The sequence below is a fragment of the Neopelma chrysocephalum genome, unplaced genomic scaffold (genome assembly GCF_003984885.1).
Source record: "Neopelma chrysocephalum unplaced genomic scaffold, ASM398488v2 Primary Assembly neopelma1_185351, whole genome shotgun sequence".
Lineage (NCBI taxonomy): Eukaryota > Metazoa > Chordata > Aves > Passeriformes > Pipridae > Neopelma > Neopelma chrysocephalum.
In genome coordinates, this window is record NW_020938687.1 from 12806 (window position 1) to 28704 (window position 15899).

The 15899-nt window shown below is 65.2% G+C and overlaps 1 protein-coding gene across 5 annotated transcripts; it reads right to left on the reverse strand.

The window, feature by feature from the left end:
- Window positions 1–3278: 3278 nt before the first annotated feature.
- LOC113962838 (choline transporter-like protein 2) lies at window positions 3279–14853 on the reverse strand. Of its 5 annotated transcripts, none has more exons than XM_027673619.1 (22): window positions 14768–14853; window positions 12101–12149; window positions 11935–12008; window positions 11368–11452; window positions 11186–11270; window positions 10966–11079; window positions 10441–10501; window positions 10163–10286; window positions 9891–9974; window positions 9564–9676; window positions 9179–9310; window positions 8897–8996; window positions 8702–8794; window positions 8397–8481; window positions 7871–8133; window positions 7691–7785; window positions 6964–7067; window positions 6543–6616; window positions 6311–6381; window positions 6068–6156; window positions 5642–5726; window positions 3279–3463 (listed from the first exon to the last, which is right to left on the reverse strand). In XM_027673619.1, the coding sequence occupies exons 1-22, from the start codon at window positions 14814–14816 to the stop codon at window positions 3357–3359; spliced, it is 2136 nt and encodes a 711-aa protein (XP_027529420.1). In that variant the 5' UTR covers window positions 14817–14853; the 3' UTR covers window positions 3279–3356. The 5 variants fall into 5 exon arrangements, with proteins under 5 accessions (XP_027529420.1, XP_027529421.1, XP_027529417.1 ...); XM_027673620.1 differs by lacking the exon at window positions 14768–14853 and adding an exon at window positions 13488–13610; XM_027673616.1 differs by lacking the exon at window positions 3279–3463 and adding an exon at window positions 5023–5165.
- Between the last annotated feature and the right edge of the window lie 1046 nt (window positions 14854–15899).

Sequence of the window (15899 nt, forward strand, 5' to 3'; positions counted from 1 at the left end):
CGTGGAGGGGGGTGACGGACGGTGGGCGGAGCCAATGGGAGGGGGGCGGAGGGAGGGCGACGGACTGGGAGCGGGGGGCGGGGCCGAGGGGAGGGACGGAGGGCGCGGGCCAATGGGAGGGGGCGGAGGGGAGTGATGGGCAGGAGGCGGGGCCAATGGGAGGGGGCGGAAGGAGGGTGACGGACTGGGAGCGGGGGGCGGGGCCGAGAGCGGTGGCGGGAACAGGCTGGTGCGGGGGGGGGGGGGGGGGCGCGGGGGGCGCGGGGGGGGGGCGGGGGGGGGGCCCAGCGGGGGGGGCCCTCAGGGGGGGGGCCCCGGAGGGGACCCCCTGAGGGGACACACCTAAGGGGACACATCTGAGGGGACAGACCTGAGGGGACACACCTGAGGGGACCCTGAGGGGACCCCCTGAGGGGACAGACCTGAGGGGACACACCTGAGGGGACAGACCTGAGGGGACACACCTGAGGGGACCCTGAGGGGACCCCCTGAGGGGACAGACCTGAGGGGACACATCTGAGGGGACCCTGAGGGGACCCCCTGAGTGGACACACCTGAGGGGACCCTGAGGGGACACACCTGAGGGAACTCCCGGGGGGGACCTGAGCCTTCTCTGCGGTAAGATTCTTCTCTGACAAGGAACTAAGGGAAACGATTTCAAACACTGCTTTTTCAGGGGGGGGTTGACCTCAAAACCACCTTTTTCGGAGCGTTTTGACCTCGAAACGACCGGTTTTTGGAGCGGTTTGACCTCAAAGAGGCCTCTTTCGGAGGGGTTTGACCTCAAAACCACCTTTTTTTTGGAGAGGTTTGACCTCAAAACCACCTTTCTCGGAGGGGTTTGACCTCAAAAATGCGTTTTGCGTTTTACAGAATCCAAAAACAAAGCAAGTGTGCTCCCCGCAGCTGTTTTGGGGTGAAAACCGGCGGGATTGGGTCACAGAGCCCTGAAGGAAGGACACGACCAGGCAAGCTCCAAACAGGCACTTTTTTATTGTTGGTCGCGACACCGACGGACCCCCCCGGAGCACCAGCGTCGTTAATGCCTCAGAAACGCGCTAAAAAATGAGTTATTTGGTGTAGAACGCCAGCCCTGCGGGTTTTTAGCATTTTTGAGGGTTTTTTTCTTTCCCCCCCCTCCTCACCCGGCCCCTGATCCGGGGAAGGAGTTGTAGGGACGGGAATTGCATTTCCAGGCAGCAAAAAAAGCACCGTTATTCCTAAAAAAACTGGTTGTTTAATGCCTCGAGCACGGAGCTTCACCCCGGGAAGAAAGAGCCCAGGCCGTGGAGTGTGAAGGTTTTCCAGACACCAAAATCCCCCCGGACAGCTGCCCTCACTCTCAGCTCTCCCAAAATATTCCTGATTGACAGGAATATTTCCCTCGTCCGGAGCTCTTTTTTAAAAGTTTTCACCTCTTAAAAAAAAAAACAACACTTTGGGCTTCTTGGGAATTAGAAATCCTTAATTCTGCTCCTTAAGTCAAGGCAGCCGAGCCAGCCCGGCGTCCCCCAAAAACACGTTTTTCCCCAAATTCCTTCTCTCCTCCACCAGCTTCCAGCCCTCCCAGTTCCCGCTGTATTTCGGCTTTCTGAGTAAAGAGAGTTCCTGATGCTCCTCGGCTGCTTCCAGCAGCGTTTCCACCCCCTAAAGGGTCTGGATTTGGGAAGAAAGCAGCTGGAAGTGGAGGGGCGAGAGGGAATTCACCCCCGACAGGGACATTCCGAGCAGGAAACTGAACCCAAACCCCCCCGAAACCTGCACAGGGAGGGGAGAAAGTGAGTTAATTCAGGAGCAGCAGCAGGAAACACTGGCTGGAGGTGCTGGAAAGGCTGGAATTGTTACCGAGCTTGTCGTTATTCCCTGAATTATTCCCACTTACCCCAAACAGAGCTTTATTTCACCTTTTTCCTGCAGAGCTTCGCCATTACTTTTTAACTTTTGTTTTTACCTTTCCCTTCATTTTTTTAACCTTTCCCTTCATTTTTTTTACCTTTCCCTTCACCTTCTTAGTTTTTACCTCTTCCTTCATTTTCCTGGCCTCCCTTTTCCCTTCCCTTCCCTGCTCAGCCCTACCCCGGGCATGGATCACCTGCACTGAGACAGGAGGGGGGAAAAAAAAGGTGGATTTAAGCAAATTACAGCGTTTGATCCCAGCAGAGCCCAAAACCCGTCCCCAGAACTCCTGGGAAAAGCTCAAAATATCAACTACAGAACCGAGAACGCCTCGGAAAAGCAAAATATACAAAAAAAGCCCCCAAAGCACTGAATAATTCCACAGAAACGTTCCCCCGTCTGACACAAACCCCAAAGATCGTGAGGGAATCGGGATAAAAAGCGGGGAAGGGGTGGTGGGACACCCCCCCTGACCTTTGGGAGCTGGGAATTGTCCCCCAAAGCCTCGGAGCGTTTCTTTTAGTTCTCTTTTAAAAAAGGAGCCCCAGAAAAGCCCAACTGGTGGCACTGACTCTGCCCCTGTCGCTCGAGGGACTCCGTGGGGGGTTAATTCTGTTACGATTTGGGGTTAATTAGTTGTGGTTTAGAATTAATTAGCCCCCTTCCAGCCCCTAAAAGTCCCTTTTTTTCTCCCCCACGTGCCAGGAGCTGCCAAAGCTCTGGACCTTCCCTCTGGCAGGTTTGCTAAAACCACCCGAAACGAACCCAAAACCCAGCCTGATCCACTCACCACCCCCTCCCCAAAAAGGCAAAGCCTTTGGGGAAGGGTTTGCCCCAAACTGCTGGGTTTTGGATACCGGGACGCAGATTTTTGGGGAGGAATCGGCGGAAGCTGCTGGTCCTGGAGAGGAGGTGCAGGAACCGGCCAGAGCCTCGACCCCCCCAATTCTGCCCGGGGACCCCTCGCTCCCCACCCTGACAGGCGGCTACAGAAGCACTAATTAGCTTATTCCTAAAAGAATTAATTAGTCGGGGCCCAAAACGGGGCCCTGATACGTCCCCGGAGGGCGGCGGGAGCAGGGAGGCGATTCCAGCCCCTTCCCGCTCTCCGGATGGAATCACCAACCGCAACTCAACATTTTGGGGGGAGGCCACGACTGAAAAACCCCCTCCAGGAGCCGCCCGGACCCTCCCGGTTCGTTCTCTCCGTGCCCGGATCCGCCGGAGCGCCGAGGGAACGCGGGACCCGTTTACCGGGATAAAGGAACGGGATCAAACCCAACGGAGGAGCTCGTTTTGGAGTCACCAGCACCTCGGGAGGAGGGACTTTGCCCCTGCCAGAGCCCCGGGGGCCGGATCCTCAACAATCCCCGTCTCCCCTCGCCAAAGGAGCTGGAGGTCCGAGGTCCAGGCAGGCGAATTCCAGGCGGGACGGGCGGTGGGGGGAGGCCGGGACGGGGCTACGCGTCCCCCGGCCCCGCGTTGGTCTTCTTGAGCAGCTTCCTCAGGTTGGGGGACATGAAGTAGGGCTTCTCCGCCGAGCCGTCGTTCCTCTCCAGGTCTTCCACTGCCAAGAGAAAACCGCCCCCCGGCCCCGCAGGCGGGGCAGGATACGGGCCGGGCTCAGCGGGGGCTCCCGGCACCGATGGGATCCTCTCACCACCACCCCGGACCGAACAAAGTCTCTGTGCTCGCCCAGGGCTTCCTCCCTTCTCCCCCTCTGTCACAACAAAGCTCCCCCCTCTCCCTTTTCCCAGGAGCGCCGGGAACAGCCCGCGGGGATTCGGGAGAAAGCGGGAATTCGGGTGTTTGGTTACTCCGGGGAGGAAAAGTCAGAACAGAGCCGAGGGAAAAGAGGTGCCCTGGAGGGAAGGGAGGTTCCCTGGAGGGAAGGGAGGTCCACTGGAGGGAAGGGAGGTCCCCTCAGCTCCTCCAAGGGGCTCTGGACACCAATGCAAAGCAATTCCCCTTGGGATTCACCATTCCCAATGAGGAGCGTTCCCAACGTGCCACTGCACCACGGGGTCGGAAAATCCCAGGAAAACAACACCCCAAAACCCCAACAAACCCACAGGGCCCTGGAGCGGAGCGAGGGCACCCAGGGGGTGTTTTGGGAGGGATTTGGGTCCCTCTGGGATGGAAGTGAGAACATTAAGGTCACAGCCCCATCCTGGGAGGGCAGGGCTTGGGGTCAGCTCTGGCTGAGGGGGAGCAGCTGCTTTTATAAATCCTGATCAGCTCTGGGCTGTCTGGAGGAGAAAACTCAGCTGCATTTTTTTGGGGGGCTGTGACCCCCCCCCTCCTAGCACTTTGGGGGCTGATCTCTCTCTCTCCCCCTGAGGTCACACCCATGTGATCCCCCCCCCATCCCACTGGGGACACTCCCTCTGCTCCCCCCAGCACTGCCTCGGCCTCATGGACCCCCCCAGGCACCACAGCCCGTGTGGGGACTCCCCTCCCTTCCCCACAGGCTCCTTTTTCCTTCCTACAGCCCCCCCCGGGCCTGGATGGCCACTCGACCCCTGCCAGGGGAAACAGGACCAGCCCCTGCAGCACCCAAAGCTCCACGAGGGACCCTCTGAACCCTCGGAGTCCCGTGGGGAGGGGGGGGTCCAGCAGCAGCTCCTTGTGCTGAAGCAGCAGGTGAGAAACCAAAAGCTCTGCGGCCTCACCCAGAAACCTTCCGAGTTCTGCAGTTTGTGTAGAGAGGGGGCCGGGAAAGGGGGCCGGGAAAAGGGGGCCGGGTAAAGGGGCCAGGGGAGGGGTGAGGGAAGTTTTGCTCTGCTCTTGGAGAGGGTTGGGGCGGTGGAACCCACTGGGCCCGTCCCACAAAGCCCCTCAGATCCCTCCCGCCGGTCCTCCCACGCCCGGTGGTCAGGAACAAACATCTCTGGTCCTCCCACGCCTGGTGGTCAGGAACAAACATCTCTGGGCACCGTGTGGGGACCCGGCCGGTCCCGGCCCCGACTCCCAGCGGCGCCGGGCGGGTTCTCTGGATGCGGGAACGCGAGTTACTGGGGCAGGAAGGCGGGCTGGGCACTGAGGGTCGGCACTTCTCTACCCTAGAAGGGCTTCCAGGGCACAGAGCGGCACCAAGAAGAAGCTGCTCAGGTCGGGGGGGTCCCACAGTGCCTGCCCCCGGCCCCCTTAGCCTTGGCTATCGGCGCTTTTGGAAGGCTCGAGGTGCCCCTTCAGCAGGATCTCGCTGAGCTCGGGGGACATGTAGTAAGGCCTCTCGGGAGATCCATCGTTCCTCTCCAGGTCTTCACCTTTTCCGACCCCGGGAAGGAGCGGCCGTGAAGGGGGGAAGAGTGAAAAAAGCAGCGGAAGAGCCGTGGGAGAGAGAGAGAGAGACAGGGCGGAGATGGAGGATGGAGAACATGTGAACGAGAGACAGGAAAGGTGGAAAAGGAGGAAAAAGGGGGGGGAAAAGGGAAATTGAAGTTAGCTGCGGTTAATCCCACCAAAAAGCACCGAGAGAGAAGGAGCAGGAGGGAAGCAGGAGCTGCAGCAGGCAGGGTGAGAACACAGGTGAGGAGTCAGGAAAGGGAAAAAGCGGGAGAAAAGCACACGGAGGGAACCCCAGGGGGATTTTGGGGCCGAACCCCAGGGGGATTTTGGGGCCAAACCCCAGGGGGATTTTGGGGCCGAACCCCAGGGGGATTTTGGGGCCAAACCCCAGATCGGGCCAACTCAAGCCTGGAGGGAGGGAGAGGTTTTGCCCCCCCCCGGGGTGGGTACTCACAGAAGCAGAGGAAGAGGGTGTCCACGCACATGCCGTAGACGCTGAAGAAGCCGTGGGCGATGAGGTAGGAGCCCACGATCACCGTCTGCAAGAGATGCCGTGGTCACGCCACGGAGAGCCCGGAGCGCCCCGGCCAGGGGGAGGAGGAGGAGGAGGAAACCGCTGAATCCCGAATTCCCCAGGGGAAAGGGGGAGAAGAGAACAGGGCAGGACTGTTCGGAGCAGCCCGAGGGGGGGGACAAAAGGCCTCAGGCACGACGGCGGGGGCCAGCGCGGGGAGGGCGCGCGGCCAACAAAGGGCTGGTTGGAAAAACACCCAACAAAGACGGCCCTTGAGGCGCCGGGGGCGGGCAGGGGGCTCGCGGGGGGCGTCGCTGCCCTTCGCCTTGGGGGTCACCCCGGCCCCGGACGGTGGCGGCGGCTCACCAGGATGGGGACCCAGTAGTAATTCAGCGGCGGCGCCGTGTCCTGGACCAGCTTTATCCGCTGGGTGAAGAAGAAGAAGGCGAGGATTCCTGGGAAAGCAAGCACGGGGTGGGCACGGCGGCGGGGTGGGGAAGACAGGACACGGGACACGGGTGGGGTGACCCCAGTGGAGGTTTTGGGATGGCACAACCGGCTACGGCAGCCGGACGTCCCGAGGAGGAGCTTCCAGTGCCCGGCGCTTACCGACGCTTCCCACTATGAGGAGCTTCCCGAGGAAGAAGAGGAAATCCGTGACTTTATCTAACACGGCCACCCTGGAAACGAGAGGGAGAGATGAGACTCCACATCCGCTGCCCGCCCCAGGCTCCGATGGAAACGCGGGAGGGAAGTGCCGAGGGAGCCCGAGGACGACCTCTGGCAGCAGGAAGGACTCGGAAGTAACGGAGCAGAGCCCTCCCGGACGCCGGGATCTCACCTGATGATGTTCCTCATGAGCAGGAAGAAGGCGTTGCGGGCCGAGGTGCAGAAGTTGGTGCCGTAGATCGCGATCTAGAGCGGGCAAACGGGGCAGGGGAGAGAGAAAACGGGGCTGCACCCAGGTCACCGCTGAGGGAGGGGGCAACCAGTCCCATCTCGGGGCAGGTCTCCGGTAAATCCCACCCTGGAAGCGCTTCCTCACCCACTGACGGGTCGGGCATCGCCGAGACCCAGAGCTGAGCCCACCCACCCATAGAGGGTCCTTCCCAAAGTCAACTGAGATCAAGGTTTTCCAGCCAAGCAGCTGCAGAGCTCCACGTTCCCGTGACACAATTCCCAAAAACTGCTCAGGGAAACCCCCAGGAGCGCCGGGACACCCCCACAGCCCTCCCAGGGCATCAGTTTGGGGTGACTCTCACCATGATGTAGGCGTTCCTGTTGAGGAATTTGATGAATTTTTCCAGGCACCAGAAGCAGCACTTGAGGCAGCTCAGGAGGAACTTGGCGAACTTGTTCTCTGCGGCTGGAGGGCACCGAAATCAGCACCCAACGGATCTTCCGGCAGCGACTCCAAGGTCTCCCTGGTGGAGACCTTGTCCCACCACAGCCTTCCCCCCCCGTGCCCTGTTTCCAGCCTCCCCGTGGCTGCAGACAGCGGGATGAGCCCCGGCTGCCCTTCCCACGCTCCCACTCGCTGTTTACGTTTCCCGACGGACGCGGCACAGACTTCCCTGGCACCCGCACAGGCCCCCGGGGCAGACTGGCTGAGCCCGGAGCCGTGGCACGTCCCTTGGCTCCTGCCCCGGGAAGCTCTTCCCAGAATCCCGGATTATGGAATGGTTTGGGTTGGAGGGCACCTGGGAGCTCGTCCTGTCCCGGGCAGGGACACCTTCCGCTTCCCCAGGTCGCTCCAAGCCCCGTCCAGCCTGGCCTTGGATGATTCCAGGGATCCAGGGGCAGCCACAGCTTCTCTGGGCAACCCTTGCCAGGGCCTCCCCACCCTCACAGGGAAGGATTTCTTCCTTTTTTGGGCAAAGAGGTGACTACAGGGCTCTAAGAGGAAAACCCTGGAGCAATTCCCTGGATTCGAGCCCCGAGGAGCAGCCGACCTCACCCATCCCCTGATGGCCACCCCAGCCCCGGCACCTTTGAGCCGGTGGTCCAGGTACTCCAGCGTGACCCTGATGACCTGGACGATGGCGAGGACCAGCGCGCCGAAGGCCAGCGAGCCCGTGTGGTACCTGGAGCAACCCGGACCCATCAGAAAAGGGGGAAAAACCCCCGGGAGCCTCCCCCCGGGGCCTCCCCCCGCGCGCGGGGACGCACCGGAGCGCGCGGCCGAAGGCGGAGAAGAGCGGGAAGGCCGGCATGTCGTCGGGTTTCTTGAAGGCCCAGTAGTAGGAGGCGAAGGCGCCCGCCAGCGTCACCTGGCCCAGGGCGATGACGAAGTTGGCGAGCCAGAAGAACATGAAGACGTTGAAGAACTGCAGCACGATGAGGTACTTGTGATAGGCCGTCTCGCCGCCGTAGAAGGCGAACAGGCACTGGGCGTCGGGGCACAGCTTGGTGACGTTGCTGGTGTTGAAGGTCTGCGGGGAGAGCAGAGGTGGTGGTGGTGGCCGGGGACGTGCCCCCTTCCCCTCGAGCGTTCAGAGACGTCGTTATCCCGCTCAGCTTCCCAGGAGGGTTGGGCTCACGCCGGCTCCAAGCACGTGGTGGCTCGGGGGGGAGAACAACCCGACACAGCCGGGCTTGGAAAGCTGGAATTGCGCCAGGGAGGAGCGCGGGGGCTCCGAGAGCCATTGGGATGTTTCTCACGCAATGAAGGGTCTCGTCTCCACCAGGTCCTCACCTCTGGCTTGCAGGTCTGCCCGGAGAAGGGGCAGGCGGACTCGTTGAACACCTTGTACACGGCCTCGTTGGAGGTGGACAGGAAGCTGCGGGGTGGCTGTTAAGGAGAAACCCATTTCCCAGCCCCAAACCCAACCCCAAACCAGCCTCTGCTCCGCTCCCCACCACTCCAGGGCTGGTTTGGGGCTAAACTTCATTGATTTAAGGCAACCGGATCCCGTTCCGTGCCCGGGGGAGCCCTTTGACTCGCGGGCAGCGTCCCGGCCGGGGAACAGGGACGCAGGGCAGGGGAAGAGCAAAGGATACACGGCGGTGCTGGCCCAGTAGGCGATGCAGAGGCACAGCAGGAAGAAGGTGCACAGGGGGAACAGCAGCGAGGACATGACGTGACCCACGGCCCTGCGAGGGGACGGACACGCTGAAGTTAAAACCCGTGGCACTGGGAGCCCCCCCGATGCCAGGATGGGGGGCGGTGGCCACGGGGCGGGGGCCCGGCCAGACCTGCTGGCCTCCTTGATGAGCGCGATGGCGATGAGGATCCTCTTGCGCAGGAAGATGAGCAGCAGGACGATCACCAGCTCCACCACGCACAGGATGATCACTGCCGGGGGGACAAGGGGGAGCGCCGGGAATGGGGTTGGTGGCACGAGAACACCTTTGCCTTCCCGGGGAAAAAAACCCCTCGTGGCTCCACCCTGGGGATGTCTGGCATCGGGCAAAGCCCCTCCTTCGCAAGGAGATCCCCCCAAAAACCCCCCGTGCTCCCCCTTCCCCGGCACTCACTGAAGGCCAGCCAGGTCTGCCGCAGGTGGAGGTAGACACGAAGGTCGGTCTGAAAGCCCAGGTCCGCCAGGGACACGTCCGAACCCGCCTCCCCTTTCAGCTTCGCGTATTCCATGTAACAGTGGAAGATTCCTGCGGGGAAAAGCAAAGGATTGTCCTGTTTTCAGGGAAAAGTGGAGGTGGACACCGGCGGGCTCCGCTCAACCCCACCGGCACCGACGTTCAGGGGGAAAGCGCCTGGAAGGACACGAAGTGTGAAGTTCCATGAGGTAAATCCCACTTAAAATAGGGAGAGGAAAGTAGGGAAAAGCCAGAGGAAAGTAGGGAAAAGCCACAGAAAAGTAGGGAAAAGCCAGGGAGATGCTCCCGACCCCCCCCCGCTCACCGTATCCCAACACCAGGATCACCATGACAATCATGACCCAGACCATGATCCCGGCCAGGAAGCGCAGCAGGACGATGAAGATCAGGCTGGCCACCATGGCGATGACGAGGCCTCTGCGGGAGGAAGGCGCTGACCTGTCACAGCCCCCCCCGGGCCACCCACAGGGCACCCCAAACGTGGGACCCACGGCAGAGAGGGAGCGTGAGGAGGGGCAGAGCGGAAACCACGGGGGGAAATCATGAAATCCTGGGAATCCCTGAGTTTTGCCCCGTTTGTGCCGGCCCAGCACCCGGCTCTGCCCGCGGGGAAGGGGAGGGCCGTGCTCACATGATGATCCAGTACCAGGACACCGTGTAATCCTCGAAGATCTTCATGGCCAACTGCCGGGTCTCCAGCACCACGTTGGCTTTCCTGCGAGGCAACGGGAAACGCCGATGGAGCGGGAGCTCCGAGGAGCCCGGGGGGGGGGGACGGATCCGGGTTTCGGAGCGGGATTTCCAGCGGACACCAGACCCCGGCTCAGCTGAAACCACTCGTTCCTCACGGGGTGAAGCAGCACTAATGAATGGAGCACCTCGTTAAGCGGCTCATGGACTCACTTGGCCCCTTCCAGCAGCTCGGTGACGTTCCTGCGGCGCCCGCGGCCGTCGTCGTAGGTGGTCTCGTTGCCCACCATGATGACGCCCTTCTTAGCCTGGATGGCCGGGAAGCATCTCCGGGCCACTGGAGACAGAGAGGAGGGGTCGGCTCAGCCGGGACAACCAGCCCGAAGCCCCCCAAACGGGACCCCCAAACAGGAGCCTCTGACCCCCAAACGGGGATGGAGTGAGCGAATCGTTAACGAGCTCGTTAATGAGGATGCTAATTCCAGACGTACGTGGGGTGCTGGGGATGAGCATGGCCGGGCAATCCCTGTCCTTCAGCACCTCGATGGGACCCTGGGGAAGGAGGGGGACTGTGACCATCAGCATTCCGGGCGGGAATCACCCCCGAGGCGCCAGAACGCTGGCACTGCCACCGGAATGCTGGCACCACCACCGGAATGCCAGCACTGCCACCGGAGCACCGGCACAGCCACCGGAGCACCGGCACTGCCACCAGAGCACCGGCACTGCCACTGGGACACTGACACTGCCACCGGGACACCGGCACCGCCACCGGAATGCCGGCATCACCACCGGAATGCTGGTACAGCCACCGGAGCACCGGCACCGCCACTGGAACACCAGCACTGCCACCAGAATGCTGGCACCACCGCTGGAACGCCGGCACCACCACCAGAATGCCAGCACCGCCACCGGAGCACTGGCACCACCACTGGAATGCTGGCACTGCCACCGGAATGCCAGCACTGCCACCGGAGCACCGGCACCGCCACCGGGACGCCGCCACCGCCACCCACCTTGCGCGGGTCGAAGGCGGGCACGCAGAAGTTGCGGTAGTAGCCCAGGTCTCCGGGCGAGCCGTGGGCCGTCAGGTACGTCAGGTACCGGTCGGGGCATTTGCTGACGCAGATCTGGGGGCGGGGAGGACACGAGGGGGGGGTTGGAGGTGACGGTGGCGGGACCCCCGTCCCCCGGTGCCCCACGGGGACCCCTCGGGGCGGAGGGTCCGGGCGGTACCTGCGTGGTGGGGCACTGGAACTCCAGCAGCACCAGCGGGCTGGCGCACTTGACGATGTCGAAGTAGAAGAGGAAAGGCTTCTTCCTGCCAAAGGAAGCAAAACCACCTGGTTTGAGGGACGTTTGGGGGACCCTGGGGGCTCCCCCGGGGGGGTCTCTGGGGCGACGGGACGGGCACTCACTCGTTGGGGGTCCCCTGCTGCCCGCAGAACTGCCCGCGGCTGTCGGTGGGGTGGATCACCTTCCGGGGGTCCCCGTGGGTCCAGGCTGGGGGGCACAGGGTGGGGTTGGAGCCAGCGGGGTCACTGCAGCCCCCACAGCCCTTACAGAGGGGCGGGACCCTCGGCATGGGGGGCAACACCCCCTGAGCCCCCAGACCCTCAGCACAGGGTTCAACCCACCCCTGAGCCCCCAGACCCCCAGACCTGACCCTCAGCAAAGGGTCCAACCCCCCCTGAACCCCCAGACCCTCAGCACAGGGTCCAACCCCCTCCCGAGCCCCCAGACCCTCAGCACAGAGTCCAACCCCCCCTGAACCCCCAGACCTGACCCCCAGCACAGGGTCCAACCCCCCCCTGAACCCCCAGACCCGACCCTGAGCCCCCAGACCTGACCCTCAGCACAGGGTCCAAACCCCCCTTGAGCTCCCAGACCCCCAGACCCAACCCTCAGCACAGGGTCCAACCCCTCCCTGAGCCCCCAGACCCTCAGCAGAGGGTCCAAACCCCCCCTTGACCCCCGGCACGTACCCACGACCCCGACCACCACGTAGCCCACGATGGCCACGACCAGCAGGACGCAGCAGACGATGTCGGTGCAGCCCCTGCCAGCGGGGAGAGGAAGGTTTGGGGACCCCCGGCTTTGGGGACCCCCGGCTTTGGGGACCCCGGGGGGCTCCAGGGGGGCTCCACTTACCTGTCGTAGATGGGACCTTTAAAAGTGGGGTCGTATTTCTGCGGGGTTCCTGCGGGCGGGGAGAGGGACAGGATGGGATGGGATGGGAGGAAGGGGCTGCTCCTCCTCATCCTCACCCCAGGGCACGCAGGATAAGGGGAACCGGGAGCAAAACAATCTCCACATGCTGATTCCCTGCCGCGGAGCCGCTTCCCGGGCGCGGAAACAACCCCTCCCTTGGAAAAACCTGTTTCCACGTGGTTCTGTCCAAAAATGCCCCCGAGTCGCGGCAAGAGAGACCCGAAATCCCGCGGAAACGCAAGAGAGACCCAAAATTCCACGGAAGCACCAAAAAGCCGCGGGGGCAGAGCGGGGCTGGGGCGGGGGGGACACCTCGGGACACCGGGGGACACCCCGGGAGCCCCCCCAGCCCCGTCACAACCCCCCCGGCGCTCCGGCCCCGTCCCGCTGCTCCCGCTTTATTTTTAGGGTGGGAACTGAGCCAGCGCCGGCGCCACCGTGGGAGCCGCCCGGGGCTGGGGGGGCCCGGGGCTTTGGGGGGGTCTTTGGGGGGGCTCGGAGCAGCCCCAGGGCAGGGACGCATCTGTTTTTTTTGGGGGGGGTGGTCACAGCAGCCCCATGATGGGGACACGCTCGCTTTGGGACATTTTTTGGGGAGCGCCGGAGTTCGCTCCCCTCCCTTTCCAGCCCCGGCCGAGCCCCGATCTCCAAACCCCTACCCCAGACGCCCCCCAAAACAGCGGCCCGGAGGAAGGGGAGATCACTGCTGCAGGAAGGGGGGGTCGGATGGACCCTTTGGGACCCCCGAACCCTGATCCCGGCGCTGCGGGCGCCGCGGTGACGCCCCAGAACCGCCGGAGCCGGTTTGTCCCGGCGCCGGCTCCGACCGCGGCCGTCGGGCCGGTTCTGCGGCCGCCGGGGAGGGAGGGCGGCCCCCTCCCCTCATTACGAGCCCCCCCAGACCCCCAAAACCGCGCCCTGAGCCCTCAGCGGACCCCCCCGAACCCCCCAAACCCGCGGCCCCTTCCGTGCGGGGCGCGGCCGCTTTTGCTTTCGCTTTGCTTCGCTTTTTATTGCCCCCTTTTTCCGCCCATTTTGGGTTCGGTTTTTCCGCCTTTCTCCGCGGCCCTTTTGACTCCGTCCGCGCCCAGCCGGGGGCCGAGGGGGCCCCGACCCGCGGGGAACCCCCAGAGGTGCCTCCCAAACCGCGGGGGACCCCCCTAAAAGTGCCTCCGGCCCGCGGCGGACGGTGCCCCCGACCCCCGGCGATGCTCCAAAGGTGCCCCCGACCCCCGGCGAACCCCCGCCGGTGCCCCCGACCCCGGGCCGCGCTGCCGAAGCCCAGGGTCCCCCCCGCCCCGGCAGCCCCCCCCGAGCCCCCCGTTACCGTGTTTGCCGTAGTAATTGTCCCCCTGTCCCCCCATCCCGGCGAGCGCCCGGTGGCCCCGGAGCCTCCGCCGTGCCCGTCCCCGTCCGAGCCGGGCTGGGCTGGGCTGGGCCGGCCCCTCCTCCGTCACAGTCCCCCAAAATCCGCCCTCCGGGGCGTAAACACGGCCCGAACCCCGCCCCGGAGAGCACCGGCTCCGGGGGACACCGGGGGACACCGGGGGGAAACCGGGGGGAAACCGGGGGGGCTCCGCCGGGCACCGGCAGCGGGGGAACCGGGGGGAACCGGCACCGGGAGAAACTGGGGGGCTCCGAGGGGCACCGGAGGGCTCGGGCACCGGGGGGAACCCTCTCTGGCACCGGTGGAACCGGCTCCGGTACCGAGAGGCTCCGGCGGGCACGGGGGGGAACCGGCTCCGGTACCGGTACCGAGGGGCACCGGGGCGCGGTCCGGGCCCCCCAAACCGAGCCCAAAGGTCGGGAACGGGCGGGAAATCTCCGGTTCCAGCCGGGAAAAGGGGCTGGAGGGCGGTGCCACCGCCCGGTGACGCCGGTTCCATCCCCGCCCCGGTTCCATTCGGGTAAATAAATCACCGGGAACAGCGGCGGGATCCCGGCGCCCATAGGCCGCCGGTGATGTCAGGGCTGCGGGTCCCGTCCCCCCCCTCCGAACCCCCCCGCGCGAAGGGAACAAAGGCCGGGCCGGGGGGACCCCCTCGCCCCGGGAAAAGGGGGGGACCAGGAGGGTCCCGCCGCGGCCCCGCGAGCTGGGGGGCTCCGGGGGGCGCCGGGGCCGCGGATCCCCCCCCGGGAAGGGGGCCCGGGGCCGCCTCCCCTGTCCCCCCCTCCCTGGGTCCCCCCCCCGGGTGGGGGGGCGCCCCAGGGTCCCCCTCCCCTGGGCCCCCCCCCCTCCCGGGGGCCCCCCCCCCCCCCCAAATACACGCGAAGGCCCCGCCCCTGCAGCCCCCTTGAGGGGGTCCCAGGGGCTGAACGGGGGGTCCTCAACGCGGGGGGGGTCCCCAAACGTGGGAGTCCCCGAATATGGGGGTCCTCCCTCAAACGTGAGCATCCTAAAATCAGGGGACCCCGCAAGCCTGGATGGGGGGAGTCTAAAACCCCTGGGGATCCCCCCCAAGCCGGGGGGGTCCCCGACCCTGAGGGTCCCCCAAAAAAAACCCTGAGGGTGCCCAAAATCTGCGAGTCCCCAAACCCGAGGGGCTGCCCGGGGGTGGGGTCCCCAGACCCGGGGGGGTCTCGGGGTGGGTGGGGGATGCCCGGTACCGTAATCGCCGTCCGGGTCCGGGTCCCTCCTGCCCGCGGGTCGGTCCATGGCGGTTCCTCCGCCGCTTCCCCGGGACCCCCCCGGGACCCCCCCGGCACCCCCGGGCTGCGGCTGCGGGCGGGGCGGCTCCGAGCCCGGCCCCCGGCCCCGACCACCGGCTCCCCCCACCCCCGGCACCGACCCGCCCCCGGGGCCGGGCCCGGAGTCGTCCCGCCCCGCCCGGGGCTCCGCTGGGACCGGGGGATGCGGGGAGGGACAAAACGGGGGTCTGGGGGTGCGGGGGTCCTCCGGGGTGGGGTTGTGAGGGGACAGGGACTACCCGGAGGGAGATTCGGGGGTCTGGGGGGGCGAGGATGCTCCAGAGTGGGAGATGTGGAGGTGCGAGGAGCCCGGGGGGGGAATCGGGGGGTTTGGGGGTGCGGGCACCTCCCGGAGTGGGGATACGGGGGTCTGGGGGTCCAAAAACCCCACCCCGGTGGGGGATCTGGGGGTACAGGGACTCCCCTGGTGGGGGTCCGGGGGACTGGGAGTGCGGGGACCCCCCCAAGGTGGGGGGATCTGGTGGTCGGGGGAGTGCGGTTCCCCCCAAAGTGGGGCATACGGGGGCTGCGGGGCCCCCCCACGAATCTGGGGGTGCAGAGACCCCCAGGGTGGGGTACCTGCTCCCCCAGGAGCTGCCCACCCCCCTGAGCCATCTCGGGGTCCCCTGGATTTGGGGGGGGGTCCCACCACCCCACATCCCCCCCCCCAAGGCCGTGGGGTCGAGGTGGCCGGAGCCCCTCGGGGAATGGCCGAGCCCGGGGGTCCCCCCCCTCCAGGCGCAGGGGTGGGACCCTCGGCGGGGGGTTTGGGGGGGGGTGTCCGTGTGTCCGTCCCGTCCCCTTTAAGGCCCCGCGCGCCCCTGGGCGCAGCCGCTCACCTGGGCAGGTGACGGTGCCGCAGGTGGTGACGGTGCCGCGCGGGCGCCATGGCCGCCTCCGCCCTCTTCATCCTGGACCTCAAGGGGAAGGTGAGACCCTCCCCACCACCCCACGACCACCCCAAACCCCCCCGGGGGGGACCCCGCTGTCCCCGCTCACCTCGAAGGTCAGCCGAGGTCGGCGGCGGTGACCCCCGTGACCCCGGGGATGG

Bases quoted from the DNA above. Each gene is read 5' to 3' on its own strand.
- LOC113962838 (XM_027673616.1), bottom strand. From the start codon at position 14,816: ATGGACCGACCCGCGGGCAGGAGGGACCCGGACCCGGACGGCGATTAC. The intron at 7,786-7,870 runs GTGCGTCCCCGC...GGGTTGCTCCAG, and splicing joins GCCTTCGGCCGCGCGCTCCG to GTACCACACGGGCTCGCTGG. The intron at 6,617-6,963 runs GTGAGAGTCACC...TGCCCGCTCTAG, and splicing joins ACAGGAACGCCTACATCATG to ATCGCGATCTACGGCACCAA.